The sequence below is a fragment of the Gallinula chloropus genome (assembly GCF_964237585.1).
Source record: "Gallinula chloropus genome assembly, chromosome: 18".
Lineage (NCBI taxonomy): Eukaryota > Metazoa > Chordata > Aves > Gruiformes > Rallidae > Gallinula > Gallinula chloropus.
This window is the reverse complement of record NC_140103.1, coordinates 10,708,502-10,727,929: the sequence shown is the minus strand read 5'-3', so window position 1 is coordinate 10,727,929 and position 19,428 is coordinate 10,708,502. Positions and strand designations below refer to the sequence as shown.

General features: G+C 50.6%; 1 protein-coding gene across 1 annotated transcript in view; it reads left to right on the top strand.

The window, feature by feature from the left end:
- The window catches only part of PNPLA7 (patatin like domain 7, lysophospholipase), a gene marked incomplete at its 5' end in the record, with an annotated part of 140,736 nt that overhangs the window by 26,508 nt on the left and 94,800 nt on the right, over positions 1–19,428 (top strand). Inside the window, 8 exons of the mRNA XM_084272739.1 lie at positions 582–741; positions 2,053–2,133; positions 9,383–9,511; positions 11,309–11,389; positions 12,446–12,581; positions 13,136–13,228; positions 16,628–16,728; positions 18,011–18,157. Of these exons, the coding sequence (XP_084128865.1) occupies positions 582–741; positions 2,053–2,133; positions 9,383–9,511; positions 11,309–11,389; positions 12,446–12,581; positions 13,136–13,228; positions 16,628–16,728; positions 18,011–18,157 (928 nt within the window). The remainder of the gene's footprint in view (positions 1–581; positions 742–2,052; positions 2,134–9,382; positions 9,512–11,308; positions 11,390–12,445; positions 12,582–13,135; positions 13,229–16,627; positions 16,729–18,010; positions 18,158–19,428) is intronic.

Genomic DNA, 19,428 nt, shown 5'->3' with positions numbered 1-19,428 from the left:
ATTGAGGAGGGATTTTCCACTGGCAGTGGTGATTGTGCCCCTGGACTGGGCATTGGTGAGGTTGCACCTTGAGTGCTGGGTCCAGTTCTGGGCTCCTCACTACCAGAAGGACAGTGGGGTCCTGGAGCAAGTCCAGAGAAGGGCAACCAGGCTGGGGAAGGGGCTGAAGGGCAAATCCTCTGAGGAGCAGCTGAGGGAGCTGGGGGTGTTCAGCCTGGAGAAGAGGAGGCTGAGGGGAGACCTTCTCCCCACCTCCACTGCCCTGCCAGGAGGGTGCAGAGAGGTGGGCGATGGTCTCTTCAGCCAGGGGACAGGAGATGGGACAAGGGGCAATGGCCTCAAGCTGTGCCAGGGCAGGGTCAGAGCAGATGGGAGGGAAAAGTTCTTCCCTGGCAAAGTTGTGGGGCTGTGGCACAGGCTACCCAGGGAGGGGCTGAGTCACCTTCCTTGGGTGTGTTTAACAGGTAGATGAGGTGCTCAGGGGTGTGATTTAGCATAGGGCAGGAACAGTTGGACTTGATGATCTTAAAGGCCTTTTCCAAACTTGTGATTATGTGAAATTTCTCTTTTCTTCCCTGCAGGGTCCTTGGCCACTTTGAGAAGCCCCTTTTCCTGGAGCTGTGCAAGCACATGATTTTTGTGCAGCTGCACGAAGGCGAATACATCTTTCGGCCTGGGCAGCTGGACAACAGCATCTACGTGGTGCAGGATGGCAAACTGGAAGTTTGCATTCAAGAAAGTGTAAGAATTAACTGCTCTGTGCTTCTTGAGATAAATCTGTTGGCATGACATACGGATTGGAGTGAATCATTTAGCATTGATTAAACTTAGACATTTGAATCCTAGGGAATTAGAAGGGATTACTTCCTACCCTTCAGGGCTGTGATATTTATAAAGAACAAGGTTTGGAGCTGTGGTCCCACGTGTCTTAGATGAGAGAGTGAAACACTGTGCTGATCAGGCTTTGTAAGGTGCCCTTGTGCATGGTGGTTACTGAGGGAGGTTGGGGTGCAGGACAGGCTCTGCACAGTGGTGGAATCGTTCTCCTTTTGGGGGGACTTATAAAAGCAGCTAGGCCTACAGAGCAGGAGAGCCTGAGTGTGCTTTCATCATATTCCAGTGAGATGGTTAGTGGCTTTGTCTGGGAGGTGGAAGATTCAGATTCACTTTTGGGCAGGTAGGGAGAAGGAATGTTGGCCTCTGTTGTAGGCCAGTCCAGCCATTAACCCAGCACTGCCAAGGCCACCACTACACCGTGTCCCCAAGAATGGCATCTGTATGTCTGTTTAAAAGCCCCAGGGATGGGGACCTCACAACTTCCCTAGGCAGCTTGTTCCAGTGCTAGACAACCTTTTCAGGGAAAAAATTTCTCCTGATACCCAAACTAATCCTCCCCTGGCCCAACTCGGGGCCGTTTGTCCTATCAGTTGTTACTTGCAAGAGGAGACCGACCCTACCTGGCTACACCTTCCTTCCAGGGAGTTGTAGAGAGTGAACAGGTTTCCTCTTAGCCTCCTCCAGACTGAAACTGAGTGTTAGCCCTGTCAATCTCTTCTGCCAGTTTATATTTCTTTTCCTTCCTCCTGATTGAACTTGGCCAATGTTTCAACATGTGAGCAGTTTTCTGATGGCTCCAGGCACAGGCTTTTGTGTTTGTAACTTATCCCCCACTTGCTGGTTGCTGGGTATTTTTGTGTTTTGCTGCTTTTTTAGCACTGCCTCTTGTCATGTAATCCTTCAGTAGAGCTAGTTTTGTCTTGGAGCAAAGGAAACGGTGTGGCTTTGGTTGTTATATAGCAAAGACAAGCAGGTTACATCTCCCCTTAAATTAAAAGAAGCTAAAAGCCAGTTTTGTCTGTCAATTTAGCTTAAAACTTTGGTGGTTTGAATCAGCACATTTCCATCAGAGCTGAGAGAAAGCAAGGTTACAACGAGGGACTGGTTCTGTTAGAGCTGCTCAGAGTGTCTGGGAGAGTGAGAGCAGGTTTAACTTTCTGAAATGCTCCAAATAAGCAGCTGAGCCTTCAGTCATCTTGTCCCCTATGCTTACAGGATGGAACAGAAGTGGTTGTGAAGGAGGTGCTGGCAGGAGACAGTGTCCACAGCCTTCTCAGCATTCTCGACGTCATCACGGTAAGTTCTTGAACGCTCAGGTTTTTGGCAGTGCCACTCTCTGTCCCTGAGCCTGGTGGGGGAAGCAGGCTTGGAATATCACTGGGAAGGAGTCAGAAGGGAAAACACTTCTGTGATCAGTTTTGTTTCTCCCCCCACAGAGCAGCTGGAAGCAGCTCTGTGCTATGATGGTTGAGAGGTGTGTGTGCTTGGCTGTGTAACACTGGCTGTTTATGAGGAGCAGGAGGGTTTGAGTTGTTATGTTATGGCTGGAAAGCTGCAGTGTGGTTTGATTTGCTCAAGGACACAGAGCAGTCAAGAGTAGGACCAGGTTAGAGCACAGAAATCCAGGCTTTTACACCATTACACAGAAATCACTGGGTTGGAAATGACCTTTGTGATCGAGTCCAATTGTTCCCATCCTATGCTAACCCAGATCCCTGAGCACCTCATCTACCCGTCTGTTACACACCTGGGGGCAGGGACCCAACCCCCTCCCTGGGCAGCCTGTGCCACAGCCCCGCAACTCTGCCAGGGAAGAACTTTTCCCTCACATCTGCTCTGACCCTGCCCTGGGGCAGCTTGAGGCCATTGCCCCTTGTCCCATCTCCTGTCCCCTGGCTGAAGAGACCATCACCCACCTCTCTGCACCCTCCTGGCAGGGCAGGGGAGGTGGGGAGAAGGTCTCCCCTCAGCCTCCTCTTCTCCAGGCTGAACACCCCCAGCTCCCTCAGGTGCTCCTCAGAGGATTTTCCCTCCAGCCCCTTCCCCAGCCTGGTTGCCCTTCTCTGGACTCGCTCCAGGACCTCAATGTCCTTCTTATGGTGAGGAGCCCAGAACTGGACACAGCACTCGAGGTGCAGCCTCACCAGTACAGGGGCACAATCCCCTCCCCAGACCTGCTGGCCATGCTGTGTCTGACACAAGCCAGAATGCCATTGGCCTCCTTGTCCACCTGAGCACACTGCTGGCTCATATTCAATCTGATGTCACCCAACACCCCCAGGTCCTTCTCCAGCCGCTCTGCCCCAGCCTGTAGTGCTGCCCACAGCTGTTATGTCCCCAGTGCAGGACTCTGCCCTTGGCCTTGCTGAACCTCACCCTGTTGGTTTGATTTGTTACTTACAGCATCTGTTCTATTTGCTCTCATGTAAAGAGATCTGACAGTTTTGATTATTCTGATTATACAGTGAAACCAGTTGATGGATTTAATTTCTTTGAAGAGGTTAATGTTGCTGGTGACATCTGAAGGTTGTGCTCTTGGACAGACAACAAGCTCAGTAGCTGGTAGTGTTTATCCCACTGACTAGCAGTGTGGCTTTTGTTTCAGTTGGAATCACAGTGATGGTTTTGCTGGGATTGTCACAGCGCCTCCGTCTCGGAGCACCCAGAGGGAACGTGGTGAATCCATCATCTTCAGTAACACACAGGCACTTTAAAGTGCTGATTTGAACAGTTCTGATAGCTGAGAGGATGAAGATGATCTGGTCAATAAGTTGGTCATATTTGACCTTGTGCTGTTTCTTCTGTGCTTGGCTGTCTCCTTGCATGAGGAGGTTCTGTAGTTCTCCTGGTTCTGCACCATGTTCTTTGCTGCTTCTGCCAAGCAGACAGATACAGATTGATTTTTGTTTCCCCCCCCCTAAAACCTATGGGAAGTGATAAACAGTTTTTAAGCTTGATCTCTCACTTTCTCCTCCAGCAAGTATTGGCATGTGAATCATTTGGGCTGTGCAAGTCACGTCCTTGCTGTGGAATCCTGTTAGCAGCAGGTTTAGAGGTGTCTTTGCCCTTGGTACTTCCACCAGCAAATTTCCTTCTTGAGGGGATCCTAAAGAGCAGGATCCCAGTCATCTCCTTTTCCTGTATTCCTTTTGAATAAACAGAGCAATCCTTGTACAGCAGTGGTTTGTGGGTTTGCCTTTTCAAAGCCTGGCTTGGACTCGTTCTGTCTCAGGTGGGTTTTGTCTGTTGGGGTGTTTTTGAAATTCTCATTCTATCTTTTTTCTCTCTTTCTCATTAGTTCTCCCACTGGTGAATCAGCAAATCTGTATTGTTGAGAATGTGTTGGAGGAATTATTAGCATGCAGAACAGTATAAGTAAAGGAGAAAAAAAAGCAGCAAGGTTTTTGGTGGAATAACTTGTTCATTTTCACAACTTTCCCTTTTCTTCCCTTGTTTCCCAGCTTTGTGAACTGATTGATTTGATCTTAGTTCTCCTCATTGTGCTCCTTTCTGACTCTGGGTATAAAAGCAGCACAAAAACAGACAAGGAAAGAGAAAGTAGCCCTGAACAAACCAGAGGAGGCTCCTCAGTGGCTGTCCCAGGTAGTGAGTGAGCCGTAGAGCTGCCCACAGATACCCCAACTGAATCGAGTTTCACTGTGCCACCACCCAGTGGATCTGACCTGAAGGAAGGATGTGTTTGGAGAGGGGTTGAGCAATCTGAGCTCAATTTTTTTTTTTCTTTGATTTTTTTTTTTTCTTTCCATTTTTTGGGCTGCTTTTGTACCACATGGTGTCAGCCTGGTGCCCCACTTGGTTAAGAGCTGTGTGAGCAGATTGAGGTTGCTGATCTTGTTGGATCTGAAAGAAAGGTCCCATGAGAGATATTTTTCTAATTTAATGTTCCAATTTTTTAAATTGAAAAGGCCCCTTAGATGGACTGAACGCAAAGACAGCAGCTCTGACTTAGGGGCTGGTGCTGGATTTCCTTTTTTCTGGGAACAGGTAAATGCTACTGTCTTCAAACTGGAAGGAGCAATCAGAGGCTTTGAGCCCAGCAGAAAGAAGCCCTTCCCTGGGATTTTGGAACAACTCTGTGTTGTAATTAATCTACTCTGAACTGATACTGTCTCAGATACTAAAGCAGCCTCTGAACTGGGTGTTGTTGAAGCCCATGTGAATGCTGTGGGGGCTGTTGCACTGTCAGGGCAGGATCCTGAATGGGGAATTCTCACTCAGAGTTAAATGGGACCAGTGGGGATGGTGTTTGGTGCTGATTGCCAGGGCCTCAGGTTTTCTTCCTGTCCTCTGTGTGGAAACTGTGAGCATCTGGCATAGTTGGAATGAGGTGGAAGCAGCTGGGAGGAGTATCCAGCACTTGCCACCGAGTGAAAGGGGAAAAAAATGAAAGTCTGGGGATTAAAAGAAGCTGAAAAACCCTTGGGTGGAGGTGAGTCTGCAGGGCACAAGTGTGTTTAAATGATGATTGAGAAGATAGATGAGGTTATAGAGCAGTGATTGATCACTGCAAGACCTTGGGGTTGCAGCAGCAGTGATGTCATGAGAAGGAGGGCAGGTAGGAGCAGAGGGAGGTAAAATCCCAGCAGTAGGAATAGAGAAAATGTGCCAGATTTTTGGGTACAGAAAGGCATCACCACTCCAGGCAGAACAGGAGACACCTCTGCCTCTTGTAGCAGGTTCCATAACCAAATGTATTTGGATTTGGCTGTTGGCTGTCATCTGGATTTCACCCATACTGTAGCTGTGACATTGTCACCTACAGTATCTAATGATTGCACAACAGCTGTTTGAGCAAGACAGAAGAAAAGGGTTATCTGTGCTGAGAACTGACAGCTCTCTGAAAGGTCCTAGTTCACTCCTGACTATAGCAGAACCATTCCTTGTGACCCCTGTGTGTGATTGCCACACACAGTGTCACTGAAACGTGGCATTCCCATGTGTGGCTGATTATGTGGCTGTATTTCAGACCTGATAATTAAGGGCACATTTGTTCTTTGCTCCTCTGAGGGCTTTCAGCATGTTCCTAACCTGCTAGGTGCAATGATGGTTGGCCCTTTCAAAGGCAAGTGGAATTCCTGTGGGGAGTTTGAAAAGGAAAAATGATATACTGGAAACTGGGAGGGATGGGCTGTGCTTTGGAGAAACAGCCTGTGCACCATTAGTGGTGATTGTTCAGGAACTGGGTTTCCAAGAGGCTGCAGCATCATTCTGTGCTCAGTCAGCACTGCTGGGGAAAAACTGAAACACCTCCCTGGGTAGAGCATAGACACAGTGCACAGGGCTTATTTTGCCCCTTTGAATAGCTGTTGCAGAACAGTATTAAACTTAATGCTTGTCCTTTGTCTGGCTACTAAAGATGTAATAGAGTTCCTTTCTCTGGTGTGGGGTTTGGCCCCAGCTGGAGGCCAGACGCCCACCAAAGCTGCTCTGTCGCTCCCCTTCTTAACTGGACAGGGGAGAAAATGGATATTGAGCAGCTCAGGAGTGGAGCTCAGGCCAGGGAGAGATCATCCTGCAGTGAGTGTCACGGGCAGAACAGACTCAACAGGGAATAAAGGACAGAAACTCTCTAATTGATGACCCTGCCCTGCACCCCCAGTGACACCAGAGTTGGGTGATGAGAAGTGGGAGCAGATCTCAAAGCAGCTCCCCCACCCCTCCCTTCTCAACAGACTGCACCTTATCCATGATCTCGCTCCCTTCTTCCCCCCACTGTGGCACAGGGAGGGGCAGGGACTGGGGGAATGGGGGGTTGGGTCAGTTCCTCACCATATGTTTCCCTTCTTGGCTGGGGAGGTCATTCCTCACCCCCTCCCCTGCTGCACCCTGGGGTCCCACCCACAGCAGACAGTCCCCCACGAACATCTCCAGTGTGAGTCCTCTCCCACGGGGCCTCAGCTCTTCCCCAGCTGCCCCAGTGAGGGTCACTGCTATGGGTGCAGTCATCAATCACAGAATGTCTCAGTCCCTCAGGCCCAAACTGCTCCAGCCTGGTTCCCCATGGGGTCAGCAGCCTCCCCCCAGCAAACCTGCTCCGGGGCAGGTCTCTCCCTTGCTCATCTCTGTGTCTCTGTCTCTCTCCATGGGCTGCAAGTGCTGGCAGGGGCTGGCTCCAACAGGGTGACAGCATCTCCTGTCTGTCTCCCCCTGCTCTAGTGTGGGGCCTCTCCAGGGGCTGCAGGTGGGGTCTGGGCTGTGGGGGACACCTGCTCCACCATGGGTTTCTCCAGGGGCTGCATCCGGCACCTTGGGGTGCCTCCTCCCCCCACTTCCCTGGCCTTGGTGCCTGCACAGCTCCTCACACCTTCTCACTCCCTTCTCTGGGGGCACAAAGCAGCTGCCTGCAGCAGTTTTCTCCTCACTGTGATTCCCAGAGGTGCTGATGGGCTCACCCTTGGTCAGCAGCCACTCCAGCCTTGAGCTGACTGATGTTTAATCTCTGGGGTCTGGGGAGAGATTCTGGCTGCTCCTTGCAGAAACCACCCCTGCAGCTCTCCCTTCTCCACCAGAACCCAGCCACACAAAACTGACACCTCTGTGTGGGGCTTGGTGGGGAACTTGGCTGGTGGCAAGTAGAGCAATGTACATGCTTAGAAGCAGACAACACACCCTGTCTTTTACATGGGAGTATAAGAAGAATGCCAAGTGATTTCTTCATCTAAAGCTGGGCTTTAAACTGGCCTGTAGAAGAGAGATGTTGCATTTATTTTTGGGTGCAGCAATGTCGTCGGTTAATTCCTTCACTTAATTAAAAGGAGCTTGGGAAAACTGAGGGCGCCTGGTAGCTTTGCACTGGAGGTCAAAGAGAGATTTAAATTTTCAAATCCCTCTGGAACTTGAAGATGAAAGCTATTAATATCATCCCCTGGTTTTATAAAAAGGTCAGCTTGAGTTGGTGTAATTAAGAAATTGGTTCCAATTAATTTAATTTAATTTTAGAATCTGTTTCATCCTGACTTCAGAGCAGCCAGGCAAACAGAGCAGCAGTGTTATTTTGCAGAGCTCTTCAGAAGCCACTCTGTTTGGGTTTGGTGGGCTCTTCAGGCAGGAGCTGTTTGGCCATGGTGGTGTTTGGGTGGCTGATGCTCTGGGAGACTTGTGGGGTTTTTATTTGCAGTCAGTGTTTCGTGTCTGGGTGCTTTAGTGTGTGGAATTTGCCTCGTGCTGCTCAGGAGGAATGACAGCTTCAGGGGCTCCAAGGGGACTGTGTTCAACCAGAAACTTCCATTTCTTCCTGCTCACACCACAAAAGGACATTGATTTTGGTGTATAAACTGTGTTTCAGGTATTGGTGAACAAATTCATGACTTGGAGATATTCCTTTCAACATTCATCTAGGCAGGTGTTGTCTGGAGTTTTTATTGAAGTGTTTGCAGTAGATTTTTGTTTAAATCTTTTCTGATTCAAGGGGGAAAAGCCCTAACTCAGAGGCTTGTCTTTCACTTAGAATTTTCTCTTTCACTGGTTTGTTACTTCTCCACCTGTTCTTTGTGTCCAAGGGATGGCCCAGCCCCAGTTTGTCTTAGTGAAGAGAAGCTCTTGGACTTTGTCATCTGGGATATTTCATATGTGTACAGGGATGGGTGTGAAGATATGTGTATATATCTTAGAATCCAAGAAGTCTGCCTGGTGTTTCACAGAATCCCAGACTGATGGGGGCTGGCAGGGATCTCTGGAGATTCCCCCAGTCCCACCCCTGCCAGAGCAGCATCCCCTTGAGCAGGCTGCACAGGACAGTGCCCAGGATAATGGGGTTGGAATGTCTCCAGAGATGGAGACTCCCCAACCTCTCTGGGCAGCCTGGCCCAGGGCTCTGCCACCCTCCTAGCAAAGAAATTCCTCCTCAGTGTTAGGTGGGACTTCCTCTGCTCCACTCTGTGCCCATCACCCCTGGGCACCACTGGACACAGACTGACCCGTCCTCCTGAGCCCACCTGTCAGGAGTGGGCTGAACAGCCCCGAGTCCCTCAGCCTGTCTCTCAGAGAGATGTTCTGGTGCCCTCAGCACCTCCCTAGCCCTTTGCTGTCCCCTCTCCAGGAGCTCCCTGTCCTTCCTGCCCCAGGGAGCCCAGCCCTGCACAAAATATCCATTTAGCATTTAATCACTTTACCACTTCGGTATATTTGTTGGGCTTGGTGCCTGTATGGTTGTCAGTGCAGCAAACAGCCTGGTCATCAGTACAATCATCTGAGCCTCCTGTCTCTGCAGTCTGGAGTAGCTGGAGGCTGAAACACTTCCCAGCCCTGCCTCAGCTGTGCTACAAGTGAAAGGAGCTGACAGAGCATCCGGTTCCCTTAACCTGATCCTGATGCTTGTGTTTCACTGCCCAACGCTCCTGGAAGGGCTGGTGTGAATTCCCTGACCACGCTGCCCTCATTACATCCCCTGCAGGTCATGGGGCACAAGTTCAAGGCTTTTTGTGGGCAGATGGTGTCTGTTGAGCACACCATTAGGGAAGGAATTGGGAAGGGTTGGCTCAGAGGATTGGTGGATTAACCTTGTGTCTCTGAAACTTCCTTGCAGGGTCACCCTGCTCCTTATAAAACCGTCTCAGCCCGCGCAGCCGTTCCCTCCACGATACTGCGGCTCCCAGCAAGTGCCTTTCAAGACATCTTCCAGAAGTACCCTGAAACTCTGGTCAGGGTGGTCCAGGTGAGCTGCATCCTTTAGGTGGAGCTGGGGAAAAAAGAAAAGATCCTTCTAATTTCAGTGTAAGAAGTAAGCTCATCCTCCTGGTGCAGGTACAGGGCTGTTCAGTAAAGCTTCTTTTGAGGGGTTGAACTGCTTTTGCAATTCCTTCTGCTCTCAGAGCCCTGGATGTAATGAGCTCAGCATTAATCACATACAGGAAGGAATCATTCATATATATATGTGCACACACACATTGAGCACTGAATCAGTTCCTGCACAGAATCGTTGAGGTTGGAGAAGACCTCCGAGATGATCCAGTCCAGCCATCCCTTTACCACCCACATCACTCACTAACCCATGTCCCTGAAGTTCCTCGCCCAACCTTTCCTTGAACACCTCAAGGGACTCCACCACCTCCCTGGGCAACCTGTTCCAACAACTAACTGCCCTTTCAGAGAAGAAATTTCTCTCATTTCCAACCTGAACCTTCCCTGGCACAACTTACAGCCATTCCCTCTCGTCCTATTACTGGTTATGTGTGAGACCCAGCTCATCCCAACCTTTCAGGGAGCTGGAGAGAACAATAAGGTCCCCCCTGAGCCTCCTCTTCTCTAGGCTGAACAGTCCCAGTTCCCTCAGTTGCTCCTCATCAGACCTGTGTCCCAGCCTTTCCCCAGGCAGGTTGCCATTCTCTGGACATGCTCCAGGACCTTGATGTCCTTCTTGTAGCAAGGGGCCCAGAACTGAACTCAGCACTCAAAATGTGGCAGTGCCAAGCACAGGGGGATGATCACCTCCCTGGTCCTGCTGGCTGTGCTATTCCTGACACTAGCCAGGATGCTGTTGGCCATGTTGGCAACCCAGGCACACTGCTGGCTCATGTCCAGGTGAACATCAGCCTCTCCAACCAGCTGGACCTGCGATGTAGCTCGTCGGTCCTGGTGGGGGAAGAACACGCTGGCATGGGATCTGCAGTGTGCCCGTGCCTCTACATGGCTTCAGAATGGCTTAGAGTACAGCAGAAACTGTCACACATTCTGAAGCAGGACTGATGTACCCCCAGGAGCTGTTTGTTGAGGGGTCACTGTTGTAGAAGTCACAGAATGCAGGCAGACAGAGGAGTTTCTGCTCCAGGGGCAGCTGCCAGCAGCTGAGCAGAGAGCTGTGCCTGTTCACCCTCAGCTTACCTTCCCTCACTCAGCAGGAGCTGAGGCAGGGCTGGGGCAGCACTGCACATGTCCCCTACATCCTGCAGCTGCTGCAGGGACTGGTGTGTTACCATGTCTTTTTGCAGTGTTTGCCCAGCAGCTCCTAATACTGGTAACTGAGGAGAACAGGTCATTCTACCAGCTTAACATGCTCAGTGAGAGCTGATACAACAGAGAGGATGACTTGGGAGTGGGAATAAGCTGCTGGGGCAGAGGAAGGTCGGGTGGCAGGGGTGTCTTAGGCTAGTTCTGAGCACTTGTAGAGCGGTACTGGGGACTCAGTATGGGGAAAGCTGGAGTAAATATTTTTAACAGGGGGGTGGGAAATGGAAGCAAATGTTTTTATTTCAAGGAATGTTTATTATTCATGTTTACAGAAAACTAAAAGCATGATTTGGGGTTTGGGAGTAAGACTTGGGATTCTTGTGCAGGGTTTGGTAAATCACTGGGATGTGTCTTTGCCTCAGTAACTGCAGGAAAGGAACTTCAGCTTAGTCTGTAGGTTATAAAGTGCCTTCAGGTCCTCTAGTACAGAGCAGCAGCTAAATGCACAGCGAGTGTGGGAGAATGCTGAGCATGATCCTACTGCTTCTCGATCTCCCATTTCTAGATCATCATGGTGAGGCTGCAGAGGGTGACATTCCTGGCCTTGCACAACTACCTTGGTCTGACTACCGAGCTCTTCAATTGTGTAAGTGTGGCAGGTGTTTTGTCTGCTCTTCCTGTGCAGCCTGTCTGGGACCTGGCATGCAGAGTTCCCCCTCTTCTCAGAAGATCATCAAGCAATTGTTGCATATTAATTTATTAACAACAGTCCTGGAGAAGTACCTGCTGAAACCAGCCCATCAGATCCAGCCTATGCTGATGCCTGGGGAATCAGGGGGAGGTGGGCAAGCTGGAATTTCAGAGGCTTGAAGAAGTGCATCACTTCAGAGGGGGTGGGGTGTTGCTGTGCCCTTACATCAGTACGTTCCAGTAGTCCTGACAGTTGTGGATGATCCTGAGTCACTCCTGCCTGGGACGGTTCACAGAGCTGTAGGGGTTGGAAGGGACCTCCAGAGATCATAGAATCATAGAATGGTCTGGGTTGGAAGGGACCCCAAGGATCACAGAGCTCCAACCCCCCTGCCACAGGCAGGGACACCAACCTCCAGGCCTGGAGCTACACAAGGTTGCCCAGGGCCCCATCCAACCTGGCCTTGAACACCCCCAGGGATAGGGCACCCACCCCCTGTCTGGGCAGCCTGTTCCAGCCCCTCACCACTCTCTCTGTAAAAAACATCCCTCTAATATCTGATTTAAACCTTCCTTCCTTTAGCTTTAATCCATCCCCCTTGTCTTGCCAGTCTCTGCCCTTTGAACAGGCTGGTTCCCCTCCTGTTTCTCTGCTCCCTTCAAGCACTGGAAGGCTGCAATGAGGTCCCCCCACAGCCTTCTCTTCTCCAGGCTGAACCAGCCCAGCTCCCCCAGCCTCTCTCCATAGGGGAGCTGCTCCAGCCCTCTAATCAAGTCCAACCCCCCTGCCAAAGCAGGTTCCCAAAAGGTTCAAAGGATGCTGTGCCCTTGGCAGAAGAGGCTCAGGTTGGGGAATACTGAGGCAAACTGGAGGGATGTCAATCTGTGAGCTGTGAGGGGAGGGAGCTGTGGGGTATCACTGCAGGGCCACTCTGGGAGGAGGGTCCCAGGCATTGACCTGTCCTGTTCAGTGTGTATGAGTGTGGTTTGTGTTGGCCTCTCCCCCTTGCAGCAGAGCCACGCCGTCCCTCTCACCTCTGTGGCAAGTGTAACATCTGGAGCAAGTCCAGGCAAAGCTGTGAAAAGACAAGTGTCCAGTGTGTCAGAGGAAGAGAAGCTTGAGAAACCCCTGGAAGCCCTGGAACTGGGTAACGCTTCTGGAATTGGGGAGCAACTCTCCTTCCTCATGTTCTTTAATTAGTCTCTAAAATCAGAGGATCTGGATTTGGATTTGATTAGAGCAATTAGGGGTTGTCTTACATCAGTTTTGGGTTTGAAGTCTTTGGGCAGTTCTTGGCTTTAATAGGAAATTATTGCTGGGCTGTTAAAGATGCTGAGGGGTGAGGGGGGAATGTGGCTCCTAGTTCTGACCTTGCAGGAGGAGCTGGGAAACTTCTGCACTCTGGGTAGGAGCAGAAGAGTTGCTGGGTCTCTGTAGGCTTTTAGGTTGAAGTGTCAGTGTGGGAGCTAAGCCTAGAAAAAGAGACTTGGATTTTGCCTCTGAACCTGAACAGTTTTTTAATGAAATCAAGCAGGAGGCAGGTTTAAACTGTTCAACCACAGTGTTTGAAAACCACTGACACAGCCTGTAGTAAGTTCCAAAGGTGGGGAGTGACAGGGTCTTGCTGTCACTCAGTGAAATGGATTTTCTTGGGAAGCACCTTGTGTTTACCTTCATGGCACTTCTGTTTCTAAATTTCAGATTCACTGAAGATTTCTGGTCCAGAAACCTCTGAGCATGTCTTCAGGAGGAGCCTTTCCTCCCCTCCTTATGCTGGGTCCACAGAGGCTTCAGGTAAGAAGAGCTTGGCAGAACCATGGGATGTAACACACCTGATCACAAGGGGGAAGCACGTGCTCTCTGGGGTGCTGGGTCAGGTAGTCCTGACCTGTTGGACCTGTATACCTGTTGGATAATCATCTGGCAGTGGCACTGCTTCCTAACTCATCTATCAGAAATTGACTTCCTCAAGTAACTAATGGCCTGTTATCCAAGTGAGCCTTCCCTTGCTGTCCTTAGTAGTGATGGGGAACAGGACAGTGAGACACCTGCAAATGAAGAGCTGCTATTAATTGATGTAACTGAGACAAAGGGAGTTATGGTGATGTGATGTGCTGTCATCTTTCGTGCTCTCATCTTACACATGGATCTTGCTCGGGTTCCTGCTGAGGGGAGCGAAGGGGCAGTGCTGATCTCCTCTCTTCTCTTTGGGGACCAGGGATGGAACCCGAGGGGATGGCATGAAGCTGCACCAGGGGAGGTTTAGGCTGGATGCCAGGAAGAGGTTCTGTGCTGAGAGGGGGGTCAGGCACTGGCACAGGCTCCCCAGGGAAGGGGTCACAGCCCTTCGCTGGGCTGAGGGCAAGAAATGTCGGGTTGATGCCCTCAGTCCTGTCTTGTGTGGAGTCAGGAGTTGGACTTGATGGTCCTGCTGGGTTCCTTCCAGCTCAGGAGATCCTGTGTTTCTAAAACAACAGGCTTTTCAGTACATGATGGCTTCATCAGTGTTACTGTTCCTGGGATCTGAAAAGAGAAAGAGGAGCATGGGAGGCTCAATAGCAGTTCTCTCTGGTTTGGGGGGATTAGCAGCAGGTAGGAGAAGCTGCTTTTCTGCCTTCAAAACCAAAGCACACGAGCAGGGGCAAGGAAAGGCTGTTCAGTGAGCGAGTGCTGGGAAGGAAGGAGGCAGCTGAAGTGCTGGGAAGGAAGGAGGCAGCTGAAGTGCTGGGAAGGAAGGAGGCAGCTGAAGTGCTGGGAAGGAAGGAGGCAGCTGAAGTGCTGCTCGGGCTCCGTTGTTTGTGCGGCGGCTCCGGTAGCAGCAGTGTGTGGGAGCCCGGCGAGCGTGTTCATCAAACAGGATCCCAGTCCACCACCCTGAGTTTCCCACTGCCTTCTGTTCCCCTGCCACAGCACTGCCAGTTAAAGCTTGTGCTGCTGTATCCTCCCTGACTCCTGCCTGAGCAACAAGTCAGAGTAATTAATCACTGTGTGGGAAGCTTCTCTCTGCGGCGGCGCTGGAGGCTCCTGCTTTGGATAGGAGCCTGCTAGACACAAGCTCTCACTCTGAGTGCCTCTTCTTCCTCTCCCTGAGTTCTTTAACACACAGAGCTCTGTAGAGGATGCTGCCATGCCCATGTGCCTGTTACCAGGCACCTGAGAAGTGTGTGTTCAGGTTTAAAATGCACTATGTGTTGGAGCTTAGTAATTGTGCTGACACTGTGATTTGTGGGCAGTAGAATTGACAGGGACTCTGATCAGCCCCTATGGAGTTCCATCCTGCTATTTCTATTATCCCAGCTTTGTCCATGATCTCATTTAGGGTCTTTAACGTTGCAGCATGATTAAAAGTCCATTAGTACCATCAACAGCTTCTTTATTTTAAATTTTTATTATTTTTTTTCAATCTGATGGTTTGCAAATGTTGCTGGTGTCAGTCCTTGGGCCAGGCTGTTGGGTGTCTCGTTTGGAGGCTCATCATTAGATGATGTGGTGACCCCAGTGGCAGATGGGATCTGTAACTTGTTCATATTTGCAGGTAACATGGCAACAGGGGCTCTGAGGTGGGTCTGTATCCCTTGGACAGCAGGATTCTCCCCTTGCCTGAGCAGGGGCACTGTACTTACCAAATTAAATTTCCCTGCAGTTCATGGGAGGGTCATACCTTCCCAGGGATGTGTTGGACCAGTGTGTAGATACAGGGCAGCTCCATGTTTCCAAAGGCCAATTTTCCAAAGATCAGGGAAATTCTAGGTGAACTCACACATGTGTGTGTGAAAATGCAGAGGAATTGGGGAGATTTGACTTCTTTCAGTTTTTTAGGTAACAAAATTCAATAGTCAGGAAAGACAGTGGCTGCTCCTAAGGGCCCCTCCTATTCCTGAGCAGCACTTGTGCAGAAGCACAAGAACAGTGTGGTACCAGAAGGGAGAAGGCAAAAGGGAGAAAGATTTTCTGAATATGGCATATTTTTGCTATGTTTTAGGTATAGAAATACAGCAGAAATGGTTGTAGGTTTATTTGTTAAAGGAAATTCCAATCTCTGTGTTCCTAACCCTGGAAAGCATCAGGCTGGGGCTCAAGGCGATTAAGCAGGAGGTGTTCCCCAGCTATATTTGCATCATTGGTTAGCTCTGAGAAGGTCCTGGCAGGTGGATGGGACCTCAAAGGAGCTGATATAATTAATAGATATGAATATTGGCAAGTGACTTCAAACTACTGAATCACAGAATCACAGAATCATAGGGGTTGGAAGGGACCTTGAGAGATCATTGGGTCCAACCCCCCTGCCAGCGCAGCTACCTAGCTCATATTGCACAGATAGGTGTCCAGATGGGTCTTGAATATCTCCAGAGATGGAGACTCCACCACCTCCCTGGGCAGCCCTGGAATGAAAGAAGTTGGCCCTGTAAACGAATTCTGTGTGAGTGTCTCAGCACGTGACATACCCTGAGCGTTTGGGCAAGTCACAGGGGAGATCTGACAGTATTTTAGGCACTGGGTGGGGGATGCTTTCCATGGAGAGACTCTAGGACATTGCTGGTCATAATATTCTCCTTATGACATAGCAGGTATGAAAAAAGTTCTTTGGTTCAGTGGAGAGCAGGTTAATAATGTTTTCCTGGAGATCATGGAAACAGGGAATGCTTTGGGTTGGAAGGGACCTCAAAGCCCATCCAGTTCCAATCCCCTGCCACCGGCAGGGACACCCTCACCAGCCCAGGGTGCCCAATGCCCCATCCAACCTGGCCTTGTATGCTTCCAGGGATCAAGGGGCTCCCACAGCCTCTCTGGGCACCCTGTGCCAGGGCCTCCTCACCTTCAGAGTGAAGAATTCCTTCCTAACATCTAATTTAACCCTCTGTTTGGTAGATTTGTCTCTTCCTGATAATTTTTGGATCCAGTACAACCCTCTTCTGCCTGCCCCATAATAATTAACCTCAGCACAAGAGTGGATGTGGGAATTTTGGGGCATACTGGATACACAAGCTCAGGTGGGAAGGTTTAAAGTTCCCAACAGATCTTCCAGGTGCAAAGGAAGTAAGTTAGAACATGAGGATACTGCTTTCTGTGTTACCCTCAGCTTGAGGAACACAAACCCCCCAACCAGAGCTGCTTGGCTCTGTGTGCTGCCTGCTGTCTGTGAGCACAGGTAATTAAGGAGGCGCTAACAAGCAATCTAAAATCTTCCCTTAGGTAGTTCCAGTGGCACCAAGTCAGACATGGACATGGCGTACGAAAGAGCCAGGGTGCACTTTGCCGCTGAGGACACAGCCAGCAGCCCCACTGTGAGCAAGGTAGGTCTTCTCAAGAGGTGCCACCACCTTTCTTGCACTGTACTGCCTTACTTGGCCTTACTCAGTGAGTAATGGAGAGGTTTTCTACCACTTCCAACTGCTGCCTTTGCAGCCCTGTCCAAGTCGGGGTATTTGCTCTTCTGTTACCTGTGTCTTTCAACTTACAGTGGTTTTGGTAGGTGTTGGTGACTGTTGAGGCTTATTAGTGTGGATCTTCAAAGTCTGTGAGGTTCCTTGGCAAGGAACAGGAAAGCACTGCTGCAGCTTCTTCATTTAGGTCTTGCCTTCCTCTGACCCATGGAAGGGATTATTTGGAAAGGCAGATTGGTTGGACCATGCCTTATTTGTGAGACCTACTTTGCAGAAGGGGATTAAAAGCCTCTATCAGCCTGTGAATGTCCCATAAGTTTGCAGCCAGGGCTTGTCAAGCAGTTTTTGTGCTCTGCTTTCTACAAATACCAACCTGGGAGTTGGGAGCACAGGAATTATAAAACTCAAACCACAATCTGTGGCTCGGTGTGACTTTGACAGGCATTCTCTCTCTCTCTCTTCTCCCAGCCTTGTATAGTGTTGATCAAGATTTGGTTCCATCAAGCTGGCTGCTACCCAGTTTCTGAAAAGTCCCTTATTCTTCCCTGTGCAAGCTGTGATGAGTAACTTTGTTTGACTTGAGTGTCAGGCTTTGCAGAGGAATGCAGGGATAATGAAGGTAGCAAGCTGTTGCTTTTTTGGAAAATGAGATTTTAATTTTTAGTTCCTCCAGACCACCGGTTGTAGTGGTGTCCTGGGACTGGCCAGGCCAGAGTTCACCTCCCCAAGCCCTGGGGAGCTGGGTTAGCCCAGGGTAGCTGGGTTAGCCTGGGCTGTTTTCACTCTGCCTAGCATCACTCTCCCACAAAAGGGGCTGGTTGGGGAGGGTGCTCCTGGGCACCTCCAGAGTGCAGCCAGGCTGTCAGGGCAGTCTTCCTGTTGTGCAGTGCTCTGTTATCACCAGGTTGGTAAGGTACTCTGTGTTACACACCAGGTGTGAGTGCAGTTTGGGCTGTTATTGTTCCCCTTTCACGGTGCTCATGTCAGTAAACTGTCCTTCCCAACCCTTGGAGGCTCCGGCTCTGTCTGTTTCTCCTCTGGGAGTGATGGAGTAGCATGTGGTGCTCAGGCACTGCTCAGGGCTGACCCCCCACAGTTGGATAGAGAACACAGATGACACTGCAAGTCTTTGCTGGGTGGGTGCCAGTCCTGACATTGAAACTGATGGTTGTTGTGCATCTGTTCTGTGCAGCCGATACTGAAGAAGACGGTGACGGTGACAGAAACTCCTTCAGCAGTTTTCCACTACAGTGCTGTGCAGGACTCCTGTAACAGCAAACATATCGATGCCATGGTGGAAGCAGCAAAGAAAGACCTTTCAACCTTGATGGATCTTGATGTAAGTCAGTGTGTGAAGAGGCGGCTCCGGTTGTGCTTCTCAGCTCATTCTGCCAGGCACTAAAAAGTGAATTGTCTCCCTAGCGTGCCGTAGCCCAGCTGGGTGCTTTGTTCTCTGCTCTGTGAAGTTGTCAGCAGGGCTGAAATGAATCTGAATTGTTCTGCCATTTGGAAAGCCTGAACTGAACCCCACTGCAGGGACTCATGTTGCTCTGGTCCCCCATTATCTGGGGAGAAGGAAATGTGTGGTTTCTGCTGCCTTGCAATGTTCTGCCATGGGAAGGAGCCAAGTCCGTGTGCTCAGGTGGCTGCTGGAGCCGTTAATCCGGTTGGTGTTGCATCCAAGGGCTTTGTTTGGGTTTTGGAATTGAAGCTCTGGGTTTGGCTGGTGGCTGTGAGTGCATTTTGGAGCTGAGTGGCTGCCTTGTGCCTCTTCTGGGCCCCTCACCATAAGAAGGACATTTTGGTCCTGGAGCGAGTCCAGAGAAGGGCAGCCAGGCTGGGGAAGGGGCTGGAGGGCAAATCCTCTGAGGAGCAGCTGAGGGAGCTGGGGGTGTTCAGCCTGGAGAAGAGGAGGCTGAGGGGAGACCTTCTCCCCACTTCCACTGCCCTGCCAGGAGGGTGCAGAGGGGTGGGCGATGGTCTCTTCAGCCAGGGGACAGGAGATGGGACAAGGGGCAGTGGGCTCAAGCTGCACCAGGGCAGGGTCAGAGCAGATGTGAGGGAAAAGCTCTTCCCTGGCAGAGTTGTGGGGCTGTGGCACAGGCTGCCCAGGGAGGGGCTGAGTCACCTTCCCCAGGTGTGTTTACCAGATGGGTAGATGAGATGCTCAGGGATATGGGTCAGCACAGGACAGGAACAGTTGGACTTGATGATCTTAAAGGCCTTTTCCAACCTGGTGACTCTGTGATTCCGAGTGACACGTGTGGTGCCCTGTGGCTGTGTTGCTGAGCTCAGCCCCTGCTTATCCCCTTTGTGCTGTAAGGGGGAATGAAAATCCTTGTTTCCATCGTTCCTCTGGCTCCAGCTGCGTTGGGTTACAGCAGCCTATGGGTTCAGGCAGCTAATGGGACCATTTGGGGAATGGAGTGTGTGTCTGAATCACGCAGAGCAGGACGTGCTGGTTGTGTTGCCGTGTGGATTTCGGTACCTCCAGTCTGCTGAGGCTGCCAGACCTCTGGCTGGGCACCTGTGGGACACTCACCTGTGGTGTTAGGCCAACCCTCAGCTTTCCCCAGCGAGTGTGTCCTTACAAAAGGCTACAGACTGCTC